This window comes from Orbicella faveolata, unplaced genomic scaffold (genome assembly GCF_042242905.1).
Source record: "Orbicella faveolata isolate gen_17 unplaced genomic scaffold, um_ofav_v1 contig_35, whole genome shotgun sequence".
NCBI lineage: Eukaryota > Metazoa > Cnidaria > Anthozoa > Scleractinia > Merulinidae > Orbicella > Orbicella faveolata.
Window position 1 is genome coordinate 13,644,462 of NW_028301564.1, and position 14,246 is coordinate 13,658,707.

The 14,246-nt window shown below is 38.2% G+C and overlaps 2 protein-coding genes across 2 annotated transcripts; one reads left to right on the forward strand and one right to left on the reverse strand.

The window, feature by feature from the left end:
* Positions 1–8,287: 8,287 nt before the first annotated feature.
* LOC110052102 (uncharacterized) lies at positions 8,288–12,795 on the reverse strand. Its single transcript, XM_089273525.1, has 6 exons — positions 12,590–12,795; positions 11,481–11,546; positions 10,445–10,531; positions 10,185–10,246; positions 9,758–9,834; positions 8,288–9,065 (listed from the first exon to the last, which is right to left on the reverse strand). Exons 1-6 carry the CDS (start codon positions 12,669–12,671, stop codon positions 9,020–9,022), a joined length of 420 nt encoding a protein of 139 aa, XP_089129651.1. The 5' UTR covers positions 12,672–12,795; the 3' UTR covers positions 8,288–9,019.
* Positions 12,796–12,823: 28 nt separating this feature from the next.
* Positions 12,824–13,832, forward strand: LOC110051823 (metallo-beta-lactamase domain-containing protein 1-like). Its single transcript, XM_020757898.2, has one exon. The coding sequence runs from the start codon at positions 12,853–12,855 to the stop codon at positions 13,471–13,473; it is 621 nt and encodes a 206-aa protein (XP_020613557.2). The 5' UTR covers positions 12,824–12,852; the 3' UTR covers positions 13,474–13,832.
* Positions 13,833–14,246: the final 414 nt, after the last annotated feature.

The following is a 14,246-nucleotide window of genomic DNA, read 5'->3' on the forward strand; positions in this document are numbered from 1 at the left end:
TTTGCTTGGCCACAAAGGGATTGGACTTAGGTTTTCAGGTGAAAAGGATACCATTTCACTCAGCACGTGACTCACCTATCATTGAGCAATTGCAACGAGCAGTTTCTAACTGCTGTAATGTTCAGTTTTCATTGAGGAATCAAAATACCCCAAAATTGAAAACTTTGAGGAAAAACATCTTTCGTTATTTCCAGATAAATCTCATTGAGACCTTTAATTTAAAAAGACAAAGAAGTTTAGACAAAGCTCTAAAGTAAAAACGTTTCTCTCAATGAATTACGTACCTGATTGTCTAAATCTAAAATTATGTTGACTGCCCAGCTAGTGTAACTAAATGTCTTCACCCGCTTTCCAACAAAGAAACTGGTCGCTTCATTTTAGGTACAATTATAAGTATATTTTGTTAATTATTTTCTGTAGCACTTGCGTTTATTGCCCTGCCTGAGCATGAAATGAAACACATGTAACATACTCTCCTACTTTATTTATTAGTGCAAATATCATTCTTTTCAGTGAGTGTTTCAGTCCAGTGTGCTGAACGAGATTTAAGATATGGAGACGAATTTCGCATATGCCAGTATGAGGTAAAAAGCGCCGTTTTTAAAACAGTAATTTATTGTGCTGCGAAAATTATACATTTATTTTTGGTTTGATTTACGTTTTTTGGACAGAAGTTACCAATGAAGGGCTCTCAAAGCTTGAATTACCACAACAAATGTTCTCAGATAAAACCTGCATCCATGCATCCATCCTTCTACGGGAATTCCAGCCTTGACGGAGGATCTGAATGGGTTGACGTCCAACGACCAAGCATTTGAACTGAAGCAGTTGTAAAATGACTTACAAAATGATTTTTACCACAAAACGATTCCATCTGCCAACAGGCATATTACAATCCGGGGGGAGGGGGATTACATATAAAAAGGACGGGGGTGCTCTCCGGAAACCTTGAAAAGAACCTCTAAGAGGTTTTTGGATCCTGCTTTGTGGGTGTGGCTTGAAATTGTTTTCACCCCTAAGAGGTAACAATTCTAAAACAACACATTATCTCCGATGATAACTCTTTTTTTTTGGCTCAATACCCTGAAACGTACCGCAAGAGTGGAACTTTTGTGGCTGAACATCCTTAGAAGTACCTAAACCGCTATTTTAACCCCTAAACGGTACGAATCGCACCCCTCCTCCGTCCTTTTTATATGGGAGTCCCCCCTACCCAAGATTACGATCAGCATTTAAGCTGTGAAATGAGAATAGACATAACATCAAAACGAACCACAGACAAGCGGGAATCTTGTATTAATAACGACATCCCTGCCTAGCTAAATAGACACCCTTGATTAATAATTTTACGTGTAAATCAAGGAAAGACTGATATTACCAATGGAGTTCTGGAATATCTAATAGTCAAGGTAGATCAACGACTCTCATTCTGTGATTACAGTTGGGAAGAATTGTGTCATTGTCGACTCATTTTCAAAGAAGTGCTTAGTATCCACATGATAAATCTAACAGTTGTTGAAGTAGTTCGACAGTTATCACCACACATTGAGTGATAAAGACAGAAGTCTGCATTATTACTGTTATCGAAGGTAACCGTTGCATGTTATCCTGATAAAGAGATCGGAGAGAAAAACCCAATATGACAGTTGTTATCTAATTAAACATTATCCCTTCCAGTGTTTTCAATGTTACAAAATTGCAATTCGTCTCACTTTCAGTTACTTCACGAACTGTGAAGTATGGTAGTTATTTATGATGCTAGCTGTTTTTTTAGGTTGTTGTTGTTTATACCGAACCTAGCTTGCGAGCAAGCTCTCTTCGCAGTTCTTAGACCCCGTACTCAAAGAAACGCTTGTTCTCTAGCCCGACGTTCGAGCTCCATGACATATATAAGATCTATGATTTCTCTGAGTAAAATTTGGCAGTTGTATATGCGCTATTTATATATTGAGGTCTTCATCTTCTACTTTTCATTCAATTTCTTCACAGACCCTCAAACATGCAGTATACCCGCATACGTTTTATAGATGGATCTCCAGCTACATGGTAACCCAGGTCTACAATTTATGGTCGCTGAAAACAGTTTCCGAGACTTAGATTTTGATGGGTTATTGTAGCCACTCTTTATCACTTAATGCTGTAATCATGGTATCAAAAAATTGCCCAGTCATTGGTGAACACGTTGTTATCATTTTCGTGACAAAGTAGATCACTATAGCATCAGTATGACCTGCTAAAAACACCCTTAATTACAGCTTTGACGATGTCACGCTTTTCCGATTTCTCATTGAAACAAAAAATAACACCCACTGCTTGATTTATCCTGCCGAATTTAGTAAATATGCGAACTTTCATAAGAATCCGTTGCAAATTAATCAAAATGTGGGACCCAAAACTTGCCAAGTTTTAAAAAGAAATGTGTGCCAGGGGGCAACGCTAGCCTTCTGGCATACATTTAACGGTGCTGTTAGAAAAGATTTTACTAATAATACAAACGAAAATGTACTTAAGCAAACAAAACATACTGTAACTGCATAAAAACCCAACACAAAACAGACAATAGGCAACTGAAAATTATTATACATTCAGCACTAAATACTACAATAATAGACAAGTTTATTGATCGTGACCCTCACTGGTACACACGAAGGGTAAAGGAAGGTATCCATGTAAAACTTCATCCAAATATTATCAATAGAGGTAGTGGAATCGAAATTCCTGAAGCATGGATACCTACAATCAGAAAGCACAACAGCCGGTCAGTCAGAATGCGGACCTATGGGGGAACAGCGTCATAAAGTCGGAATAATAAATGAGGAGCGAAATGCATCAATAGCAGCGACCCAAGGTGCTACAAATAGCGACACGCATCAAGTGACCTCATCGCCTAATGAAGAATAGCAGTATAGCAGTCGTAACGTCGCAATCTACATCTTAACGTGATTCCATCGTGAGACAAACGAGTGAAAATTCATTTATCCAATAATAAAAGGTTCTCACAGGCGCGTTAAAAGATCGCAATAATTTTTAATATGTATAACAACGGTATCGTTAACAGGCTTGTTTGCTCCTACAGACTCAAATATAAACTTAACTTATAATCTATCTTCACAGAGCAACTGGAAAATCATGCCATGTTCAGTTACAGAGCAGTGTGCTTCCTTTTTTAAAATAAATTCATGTAGACCTGGGTTTCAATAACCAGCAAACTCATTTTGAAATATAAAATACTTTTACAAGTAACTAGCAACTGCTACAACATTTAAGTTTAACCACTGTCTTCTTGCTAACATATGGCGAAAAGAAAGTAACACCGCATAACAGGGCTCATTTCTGCCGATTACCGTGCACTAACACGAGACATTCAATGTGAATAGTTTATTGAGGATGCGTTAGTCAGTCATCTGATGCAGATGTATTCCGTCTAATAAGAGAATCTGTATCCTTGCAAATAAAATCAACTATTGGTTCTAATAATATTAGAACCTATGCCACTTCAGATACGAAAAATCACTAAAAAAACCACCCTTAGGATGGGTGGCCAAAAAATATGTGGAAAAGTGTTCCTCATTTAATGCAGCAGCACGAAACCCCGAGGAAGGATTATAAGATCAATAAGTAAGCTGCTAAAACAAAAGCTTAAAAAACAAAAAGTGGACGAACACCAAGATGGACTAATCTAGAATGACCTAAATCTCCCGCCAAATGCCTAAATAGTCCTAAAACGTCCCATGACACCTCGCGAGCCTCTCCATCGTGCCGTTAGCCTCTTCCAGGTGTTCAGTTAGTTGGGGCGCAGGGCGAAAAACAGCGCGCGAAAAAAATAAAAAAGAGTGCTTCCTCTCGCCGCGCTTTTTTCATTTTTTCGCACGCTGTTTTTCGCACTGCGCCCCAACTAACTGAACGCCTGGAAGAGGCTATCTTGCCGTCAGAATAATTTAGATCTGACTAATTCGTCCCTCAATCAACAAAAATTGCAGTTTTAGTTTCCAATATTTACTGGGGTAACCGTAGTCCATAACATTTTTAAAAAAAAAACAATAGTATATGCAAGAACGTTCATTTACCGGCTAATAACAAATCATCTTTTCCGATCCTTTTCTGGTGCCGGCTTGGATGGATTGGCGTGAATAAAAGGTCGTATTAACATTCAAATTCCGCTTACTTTTCTCTACATTTACTTAAAGTGCATCAAGAGACAGTGATTAAGATAACCATGACATACAATATTTTCTTTGTTGATCAATGCTTTTCAAAATTCTCCCTACCTACAGTGACTGCATGTCAGTGACTCTTCGTTCCAAAAGAGTCTGTTCACAGCAAGAGAAAATGTCATTTTCTCTTGGTTTACAGGCTAGGATATTGGTTTTAACAAAACTTGAACAATATAATTCAAGAATCAATGCAAAGAGACATTTGTTACTTTTCTTAAGAATATAATAATTCAATCAAAATTCAGTAAAAAGCGGCTAATTTGATATCCATAAAAAAGCTAACCTTAAATAATGTCTTTTTAAAGACATTATTTTTATTTTCCGCATTTTTTATTTGTTATTTTTTTATTTTCCGCATTTTTTATTTGTTATTTTTTTATTTTCCGCATTTTTTATTTGTTATTTTTTATTTTCCGCATTTTAGCATTTCCCGTAAAGGCTGGTCGCGTGGAGGGTCGAGTGGCCGGGGGCTGACAGTTTACCATTGGTTAGAATTCATTCATTAGAACAAGTTGAAAACTCCGAAATCCATGCTTCGCTGAGGATGCTGTCTAAGTAGAATACAACCACAAAGTAGTCCATGTTGTTTTAACAAGGTACATTATTCTTTGATTTTAAGCAGCGCATTTTCAACATAGCTATTAAGCTCGAGGCAAAGCTGGGGTCCGACGCTCCACTTAAGATGTAGTCGACTACAACTAGGAGCACTTGACTTGATGTAAGTAAGTAAGTAAGTAAGTAAGTAAGTAAGTAAGTAAGTAAGTAAGTAAGTAAGTAAGTAAGTAAGTAAGTAAGTAAGTAAGTAAGTAAAGCGTTTCTGCGCACTTTTCGAATGTGTATTGCACCATCCTGAAGGAGATGAGAGGAAATGAGATATCCAACCTTCCTGGGTAGACGTCACAAGAGCCGCTGGGCCCATTCTCCTCAAACTCGGTCGTGAAACAAAATGGCGGTGTTTTGGAGCTATTTTCGAGATTTCGTCGTGGCACAGAAAATCGAGGATTTAACGGAATCCAAAAATTTTTTCGCAGAACTATTTCAAATAATAAGTAGATTCGTTCTAGCGAAAAAAATTTTGGGGGTTAGGTGCACTTTAATGAGGGTAAAAACACTTTACAGTCATTGACTGATAAACTCGTGGCCCTCCCTTAAACAATTAAAATATAAGTCACAATGATTTTAAAAATATCTATCTATGAATAATAATAAGTATAAAACAGGTAAAATTACTAACATCAATAAAATGGACTAAAATCTTGTTGGTGCATGCGATACAAAGAGTTAGAGGACACTAAGAAATTGTGAAATGTTCAATATTTGCATACTCCTTCTTTATAAGCTTGACGCATTTTTCTTTAAAAACATTAATGCTATCACAGGATCTTATGTTAGGAGGTAGGGAATTCCATAGTAAAGTTGATGTAGAAGCAAAAGTTTCTCCTCCTTCTGTCGCTCTGTTGCTCTTAGGGCATCGTAGCGTGATGTGACTATAACGCGAGGATCTTACCGATATGTCACTCACACGTATCAACTTACTAGATATGTATTCTGGGCATTGACCATGTAGACATTTAAAGATAAGGCATAGCTTATTAACATTGATTTCTTCATAGAAGGGTAACCAGTCCAACTTGTTAAATAAGTCAACAGTTCGTTCATCCCTTGCTGTTTTAACATCCAATATTACCCTGGCCGCTCTCTTTTGCAGTCGAAAGACTCGTCTGATATTTGCTTTAGATGCTATACTCCAGACTGCTCCGCCATACAGAAAAAGGGGCTTTATGGTTGCATTGTGGAAGAGTATACGCTCATTTAAAGGTAAATAATGCCTAAATGATCTCAAGATACCGATGCGCTTAGTAAGTTTCTTACATAAATGTTCAACATGCTCGTTAAAAGAAAGGTCCGGGTCAATATATACTCCAAGTAGTTTATAGCTTGTAGTAGTTTCCAATACATCTCCCGTGCTGGAACGGATTTCCAGCTGGTCGCAGTGGTCCATCTTTGCACGCAGTCTAGTACCGGTTACGAACATGGATTTTGTTTTCGCCATGTTCAGCTTAAACCGGTTATTGCCTGTCCATTTTTCCTGTTCTACAGTACTTTGACATAGTCTGGAACAAAGTCCAGGGGTATTTGTGTAAGGTGAGTGTGAGCTCAGAGTCGTTTCATCTGCGAAGATGTCCACAGTAGTGGGCTGCGATACTGCCTCCGGGAGGTCGTTTATATGCACTAGGAAAAGAAGAGGAGAGAGTACGGATCCCTGTGGTACTCCGTGCGTCAAAGCCTGGGGCGAGGATTGTGCACTCCGGATAACCGTGCGCTGCGTTCGGTTTTGAAGGAATGAACGCTCAAGGACCAGGCTGTTGTCCTCTAGACCATAAATGCGAAGTTTTTCAATCAATATCTCATGGTTAATAAGATCGAAGGCCTTCTGGAAGTCGGCGAAAACTAAGCCATTTATCCGGTTGTCATCAAGATTTAACAGCATTCGGTCGACAATGTCTATTAAGGTTGTCTCAGTCGAGTGGTGTTTCCTAAAGGCAGATTGCAATGAATATAGGAGATTATTGTCCTTGAGAAAAGTAGATAGAGAGTTGTGCAAATGTCTCTCGAATATTTTTGAAAGTACAGGAAGGACTGAGATCGGCCTGTAGTTGTTTTTGTCAGACTTGCTCTTCTGCTTGTGTATTGGCGTCACCTTAGCCTGTTTCCATGCTGTCGGAAAAGTGCCACTAGCGATACAGATGTTTATGAGTTTGGCCAGTGATGGTGCTATTGCCGGAGCTGCTATCTTCAATATGCGGGCACTCAGGCCATCCACGCCAGTCGCTTCGCTTGAAGGGATCGCTTCAATGTAACATATATTTGCATGCAAATTAGACAATTGAACTAAAAGGGGCCACCTACAGACAGCTGTAACCACGTATCTTCTAAGAATTCAGATCCCATGATTGTTGGAAGCATTATATCAATTATATGGAAATTAATACTTCCAACTAATAGGGTAGTCACGAATCCCTTGATTCTCGGACGGTAAAAACTAGTATATGATATGTCTTGGGGCTCGAAGGAAACGATAAAGTATAACATAACACGATCTTTATTGAAGGACTAGACACTAAGAACAAAAATACACCCTAAGTGAGTCCTGCTTCGTAAGCGCAAATATGATGATTAACTTTTTTACCAAGTAGCTGCTGATAAACCATTTTGCCAATTTTCGTTTCAGGCAGGTACCCAGTGCCTTGCACAGAACCTAATAACCTTGTTTATGCACACCGCGGAGTGCTGGCAGGTAAATATAGACTGAATTCCGATAATAAACGTCAACAAAGATAAGTTAAACATGTGTTATCCAACCATTTCGTATCGTCAAAACATCTGTGTTGTTTCTGGTTTGTACATATTCAAGTATTGAAGTGGTCCATAAGGCCAACGGTCACTTAAAGCACCTGGCCGGCAAGCCGCTCTACCCTAAAATTATGCTAATAGACTTGCATAAATTTCAAACTTCATTTTCGGTCATGTACACCACTATATGCAGCTGTATAAATCAAAGTAATCAATCTATCAAAGGACAGTTACAAAAGTTTTGGAGTTAGATGTGTAAGTCTGAAACTGCCTTGCAAACGTGGCTGTGCTTATTTTATGCCTTGGAAATAGAATCATGCAAAACTGTTGTACGTATTAAAATTCTGTTATTGTTAAATAATAGAAAACTGAGTTCGTCTTACGTCAAAAATAAAACAGGCAAGGCCGCATCTGCAAGAACATTCTTAAAATGACGCTGACAGTAACTGACAGTCTAAATATATGGAGTTTTTCTTCAACTGGAAATCTCTTATTGATTGCTAAATCAAATATATTTGTCCTTTGTAATATCTGATTTGCGCAAATTCTTCTTCCAGAGAGGTTTCCTGTCCAATGTACAGACCATGACTGAAGGGACGATGAACTTCACTGATGGAAGTGTCAGCTTAGAAATTCTGTTCCTCCATCACGTTATGGAAATATTTTATAGGAACAGAGACTTAAAACTTTAAAACTGTTTTTTTTTTCTTTTTTCAAAAAAAGGCAGAATTTAAGTGAAAGCCATTTGTATGATCCAAGAATGTTACTAGAGTTCGCGTGTTCCGTATCAATGAAATTTACTCCCGTACTACTTATTACAATTATTATGCACGAAAGTGAAAGTTTATTTAAAAGCATTAAATGAAAATGACAAGAAAATTTCGTTTTTAGCCGATTTTATTCATAATATGGGCCAGTTATAAAAAGAAATGTGAAAGGAGTACTTTTTGTCAATTAAAGGTCTACGAAAGGCGTAAAAGGAACTTAAATACGTTGTGGATAGAGTATCTGTTTATTCTAGGGCACCGCTAAGTGTCATGCCCAAGAACTCAAGACAATGTTCCCCAGCCAGGGCCCGAACCTGGACCGCTCGACCCGGAGTCGACCGCACTAAACCGTCATTCTAGAGAGCTTCTGGAAAATAACACCTTAGTTACAAAGCAGTTATTTCTTTTATTTGAAATAAATACATGTAGACCTGTGTTTTAATAACAGGTAAATTCACTTTCAAAAATAAAAATACATTTACGATAGCAGCCACTACGATCAGTAAATTCATTGTCTTCTTGCTAACATATAGCAAAAACTGACAAAAAAGTAACAGTCACAGTGCACATTTTATTTTCAAATATTAACTGGTAACCGTCATGGCATTGGTGGAAAAATTGGAACGCAGTCTACAACATTAACAGTAGTATATACAAGAAGTTTGTTTACTAGCTAATGATAAATCATCTTTTCTCTCCTTTCTTTGCTCCTGGCTTGGACGGGCTGGGCCTGGAAAAAAGAAAGGTCATAATACTTACATGTATTATATCAAATATTCGAGTTCTCCTTGAGTGTCCCCTGCAATTTACTATGGCTACTACTACATCATGGGAATTTCATTGTTTATCTTGTTCAATTGACACTTGTCAAAACAAGGTATCCGCTGACCAGTATCACATGGCCAAATCATGGGCTCGTGTTTAGAGCTAATTGAGGTCACATGTTCCTTTTGAAGTTGACCGCTGCCCAGGTACAAGTTTTTGATTGGAGTGCAGGCTCCAGCCAGGTCAACATATTGTAATCAGGAGCTCTGCTTTTAGGCTTGGCTAAATCTATATTGTATTAGTATAAATCTACTAGCGTTCTATCACACAGGCCGTTTTCTGATTGGCTACCCTACGCCTATCTATTCTGTGATAGATAGTGAGTAGTGTAGCAGTGTGCCCTTGTTAACAAAATGACGGCTGCTTCTTGGCATTTTTGAAGCATCTGTGAAGAGGATTTAGATAAAGTTTTGAACGACTAGTAGATTTATACTAAAACAATTAGATTATTCACTTTTGATTTCTATGCGTGATGGTTGACTCAGGCTGCACCCTCGTCAACTATCACGCGATAGAAATCTTGAGCTCATAATCTAATTTTTTTAAAATTGTACATGCAAATAATACTGATGACAAAATACTGAGCGTTGTTCATACCTTTTCTTACTGTCAGGGTTGGCTGGTTGAAATACACTTGAAGCAGACATCAAATTTTCTATGTATTGTCCAAGTACCTTATAGAGAGACAATTCAAGGTAAATATATGGTTAATAATATGTACTGAATGTTGTACAATAAAAATAACTTGCAAGCACTAGAGAACAAGTTTACAACCCAAACAGCAAGCACAAAGTAGGAATTAGAAGTGTGAATATGTTCTCTGCTGGGAAAAGAATGAAAAGAATGCGCCAACATGTGCTTCACTTGTTTTCACTCGCCAACCATTCTCCATTAAAGCACCCGAGTCTGGAAGAGTTTGAACAATCCTGGAAGCTCATCCTAATGGGCCATAGTTACTTTTACTAGTTAGTACGTGTATGTACTACATGAACTACATAGATACTGAAGTTAAAAGTTTTTGTACCTGGTTTTCTGACTTAAGTTTGAGATTTTCATCTTTCACAGCATCTACTCTTTGGGACAAATCTGAAAGACATTGGAAAAGCAATACTTAAGAGCACTGTCACAGTTAATCTGTATACTCTCTACTTCCAAACATGTTAATTAAAAATAACTGATCATCAAACTGATCAGAAAGTTATTGACACATCATAACAGGAAGTTATCTAATGTATTTTAAATGTTGCCTACTTGCAATAGAGAGCAAAATGTATTGCTGCTTACCATCCAAAGTGTTTTGAAGCTCCAATACTTGACTGATAAGCCGATTTTTCTCATCAGCTTCATCTTTCTCATCCTCTGTTACATCATCTTTGATTAAGAAGAGAAAAAAAAATCATCATCACAAAAATATCACCAGCTAAAGAAGGGTCCCTTGGATTTGCCAGGTGTGACCAATGCCATTCAGAGCTACAGTAATCCTAATTTCTGTTATATACATGTAAACTTGTAACAGAGAGGAGTATTTATACCCTACAGATGTACTTCTTCTTTAGTCCCTGGCACTGGGAGCAAATACCATGGCCAGGGCTTGAATCCAGACTGCCCAATCTAGAGCCCTGTCCACTAATGATTAGGCTTCTGCCCAGGCTTGTGATGCACGACAGATGCACCACCGACACATCTTGTACATTATAAGGTTAAAAAGTGGCCAACGCGTCAGTCGACAGTCGGCCGACTGTTGGCCAACTGTCAACCGACATGTCAGCCAACACGTCGGCCAACACATCAGCTAGCGCGTTGGTGGGATCAGATTCTTTAACTTTACTGGTATAGTCTTCTGGCCCTTCAGTATCAAGGGATCACTGTGTCAAGATAACTTTCATCACTGAGCGGAGTCAAGGTCCATAAACTCGCAAAAAAAGATCAAGGCCAAAATCCAGCCACCAACTTGACCAAACAAGCTTGGTCAATATAGGATTTATCATATGGCTTTCACAAAAATTTTTCTTACAGGACACAGCGGGTAATCCCGAGCCCGTAAGATAGGGCCATCTCGCCCACCTGGGTAGCCAATCACAGCACAGGATTTGGTTCTTCTTGTCCGCTCATGAAGCTAACCATATCCAACTGTAGTAAAGCACAATAACAAACTATATATAATTCCCAGGAGTATATTACTGGATTCAAGTGACTCTGCAAGCTGTCAATAATGATTACAACATTTACTGCCCATAAATGTAACTTGATCTAAACAAGGGAGCCCCTAAAAGTCAACGCCCAGTTATAATGTAGACACCAACTAGAGATTCCTAAATACCTTTAATGCTAGCATCTTTTCCTGCATGGCTGTAACCTTGTTGGCTTGGATAATGGCTAGCTGCTCCTAAAATCAAATTTCAAAAGGAATCTTGAATGTGGTGAAGCATACATTTTTCTTTCTCTATGTAAGGCCATCTCCTTTTTTTTTCTCTGTTTAACATCGTCTGACCGACCCAGATTTTCGCGTTTTCAAAAAAAAAAGTTACGCAGAAGGCAATGAAGGCAATGACGGCAATGACACATTGTTTCAAACAATTGTCACTTTAATCTGAAACATAAGCAATTTTTTGCCTTAAAGATTTTTAGTTTTTTCCCTGTTCTCGTTTGATTTTAACAACATCAATTTTTCCTTCCTCGATTGCCGCCATGTTGACTTTGTAACCACACATTGTTGTTTCCAGGCTCCATGGATATTATGCTGAGATAGCGGGCCTCCTAACTCCAGACTCCTTTTCCAATTTTCTTTTTCTTTTTTTTTTTTCCCTTTTCCAACCGACTGACCGACCCAAAATCAGAAAACGCATTCGACAGTTAACGAAGAAAAAGGGGAGGATGGCCTCATGAACCAATGGTTTGTCAAGCAAGCAAGCCGAAGGGCTGACAGTTAGGAGGGCTGCTAGCCTGCATGAGAAAAATCCCCATTCATTAAGGACAGAGCACAACGCAAGCCAAGAATAAAAACAAAACACACAACCCCCCAAAATAGAAAAAGACCAAAACAAAAAATCCAATGGATTGTAATGCATAATTCAACAAGCTAAGGTTGCTTTGGTGCTTTAGAAAACTTCCATCTTAAACATTTCTGAAATATCTTTTTCTGAAGAAACCCCTTGAGAATTTGACAATGTCGCAATGGAAGTAAACATCAGTTTTCAGCAAGAGATTAAATAAATTAATCCGGTGCCATAAAAATTCACTTAATAGTTTGTCTACTCGAGCACCCTGATACAGCTAACAGAAAAGAAGCTTAGCTTTACAATCCTATTAAACGGAGTGTAATAACAGAAAAAGAAAACAGATTTTACAGCTAAAGTGATAATTAGTAATAAGCTCGAAGATTTTCAAATTTTAAATGAGCTGAGCATTAATTTTCAATTGCATACTTACCCACTGGTGTCTCCTCGTCGGACGACAAGGGGATTGAAACCATTTTAGCTTCTCCTTTGCCCTCTTGTTCGCTACCTGACATATCTATCAATGGAACTTTTTCAGGTAGACCGTACTTTTCTCTCAACAAAACAGCTCAACATTGTCCATCCTTGTCGATCGAGTTGGGAAATGATAAACTTGCGCCTGTAAAACTCTGCCCAGTGGCTTTCATAACATTAGTAACCAGTCCTCCGCCATTCATCATCTTCAGTTCTTCAAACATGGCGGAAGAAAAGAAAACTTACAAGGTTTCAGTTTTACTCGAAGGTTACGGCTACACGGATGCCGAAAAAAGGTATAGAGCGAATGGAACGTGCACTTTAGTTACTGGAAAGGATAAAAAAATTATCATTGACACTGGAAGCCCACGAGATAAGCAGCGTCTGCTCGAAAAGTTGAAGCAACACCATGTTGCACCAGAAGAGGTGAACTACGTTCTATGCACCCACGGGCATGTTGATCATGTGGGAAATTTGAACCTATTTTCCAACGCTGTGCATATGGTGTCTCATGATATTCTACAAGAACAGGACATTTACGTCGATCCACCAGAAAACTTTAACAAAGGAGCCCCGTTTTGCATTGATTACGAGAATGTTCAAGTTATTAGTACGCCAGGGCATACCCACTCGGATGTTAGCGTTGTAGTAAGAGGCACGGAGTTTGGAACTGTTGTCATCTGTGGGGATGTGTTTGAACATGAAGGGGACGACAATCTATGGGAGGAATACAGCGAATTCCCTGAGAAACAAAGGGAAAGCAGAAAAAGAGTGCTGGAGATTGCGGACTGGATCGTACCGGGTCATGGTGAAATGTTTAAGGTGGACAAACCGAGAGCTTGATAAAGAAAGCAAATCCAGACGTAATAAACGTATTAATCAAGTAGCCAAGATAGTATATATATATATATATATATATTATTTTATTTTTAACTCGTCAGTGGCTTAATATTTTCTCAGCTCATCAGAAATGTATTTTAAAATTAAACTTTGAAACTGCAGACAATCAATGAAAGTGAAAGAAACTGTAACAGTGTCAACAGTATTACAAAAGTCCCTAGTTCTCCAAGCCATTGTTGTCAGCTAGCATGAATGATGTGTTTTCATCTGGTTATTACATCATTATGCTGTACTATGCTTATAACCGACTATACTTGCCACTGCGTAATGCAAACATATATGTTTAATTTTTCCTTTGGTAATTTGTGTTTTCCTTGGTTCTGGTGTTTGGTATGATATATAAACAACAGCCTCCATTTGGTGTGATATTTGTCCGCAGACATTATCTCTTCTCAGAAGCAAACAGTTTTGCGAGAGCAAAGGTCAAGGAAAACTACCAGCTTCGAGGAACAAATAATGTCCAAGGACAAATATTTGAGCAAGTCAAATAGAGGCTATTGGGTCCATTATCCTTCAAATATTTATTGCAACACAAAAATTAGGGAATATCACTTGAATATTCCCCAGTTTTAGCTGAGACACATTCAGTCATAAGGTGCTTTTAGACCAATCGCATGCAAGCAAAAATATTATTTTAATAGATTTATAATACAATATATTTGAAACAAAGGAAAATACCAAATTGTACCTAGGGTGATATCGAACCACAACATATA

Coding starts and splice junctions, on each gene's coding strand:
- LOC110052102 (XM_089273525.1), bottom strand. CDS start 12,671: ATGTCAGGTAGCGAACAAGAGGGCAAAGGAGAAGCTAAAATGGTTTCA. Junction 10,532..11,480: donor AAAAGATGCTAGCATTAAAG/GTATTTAGGAAT, acceptor TCTTAATCAAAG/ATGATGTAACAGAGGATGAG. Junction 10,247..10,444: donor GCTTCAAAACACTTTGGATG/GTAAGCAGCAAT, acceptor AATGTCTTTCAG/ATTTGTCCCAAAGAGTAGAT.
- LOC110051823 (XM_020757898.2), top strand. CDS start 12,853: ATGGCGGAAGAAAAGAAAACTTACAAGGTTTCAGTTTTACTCGAAGGT.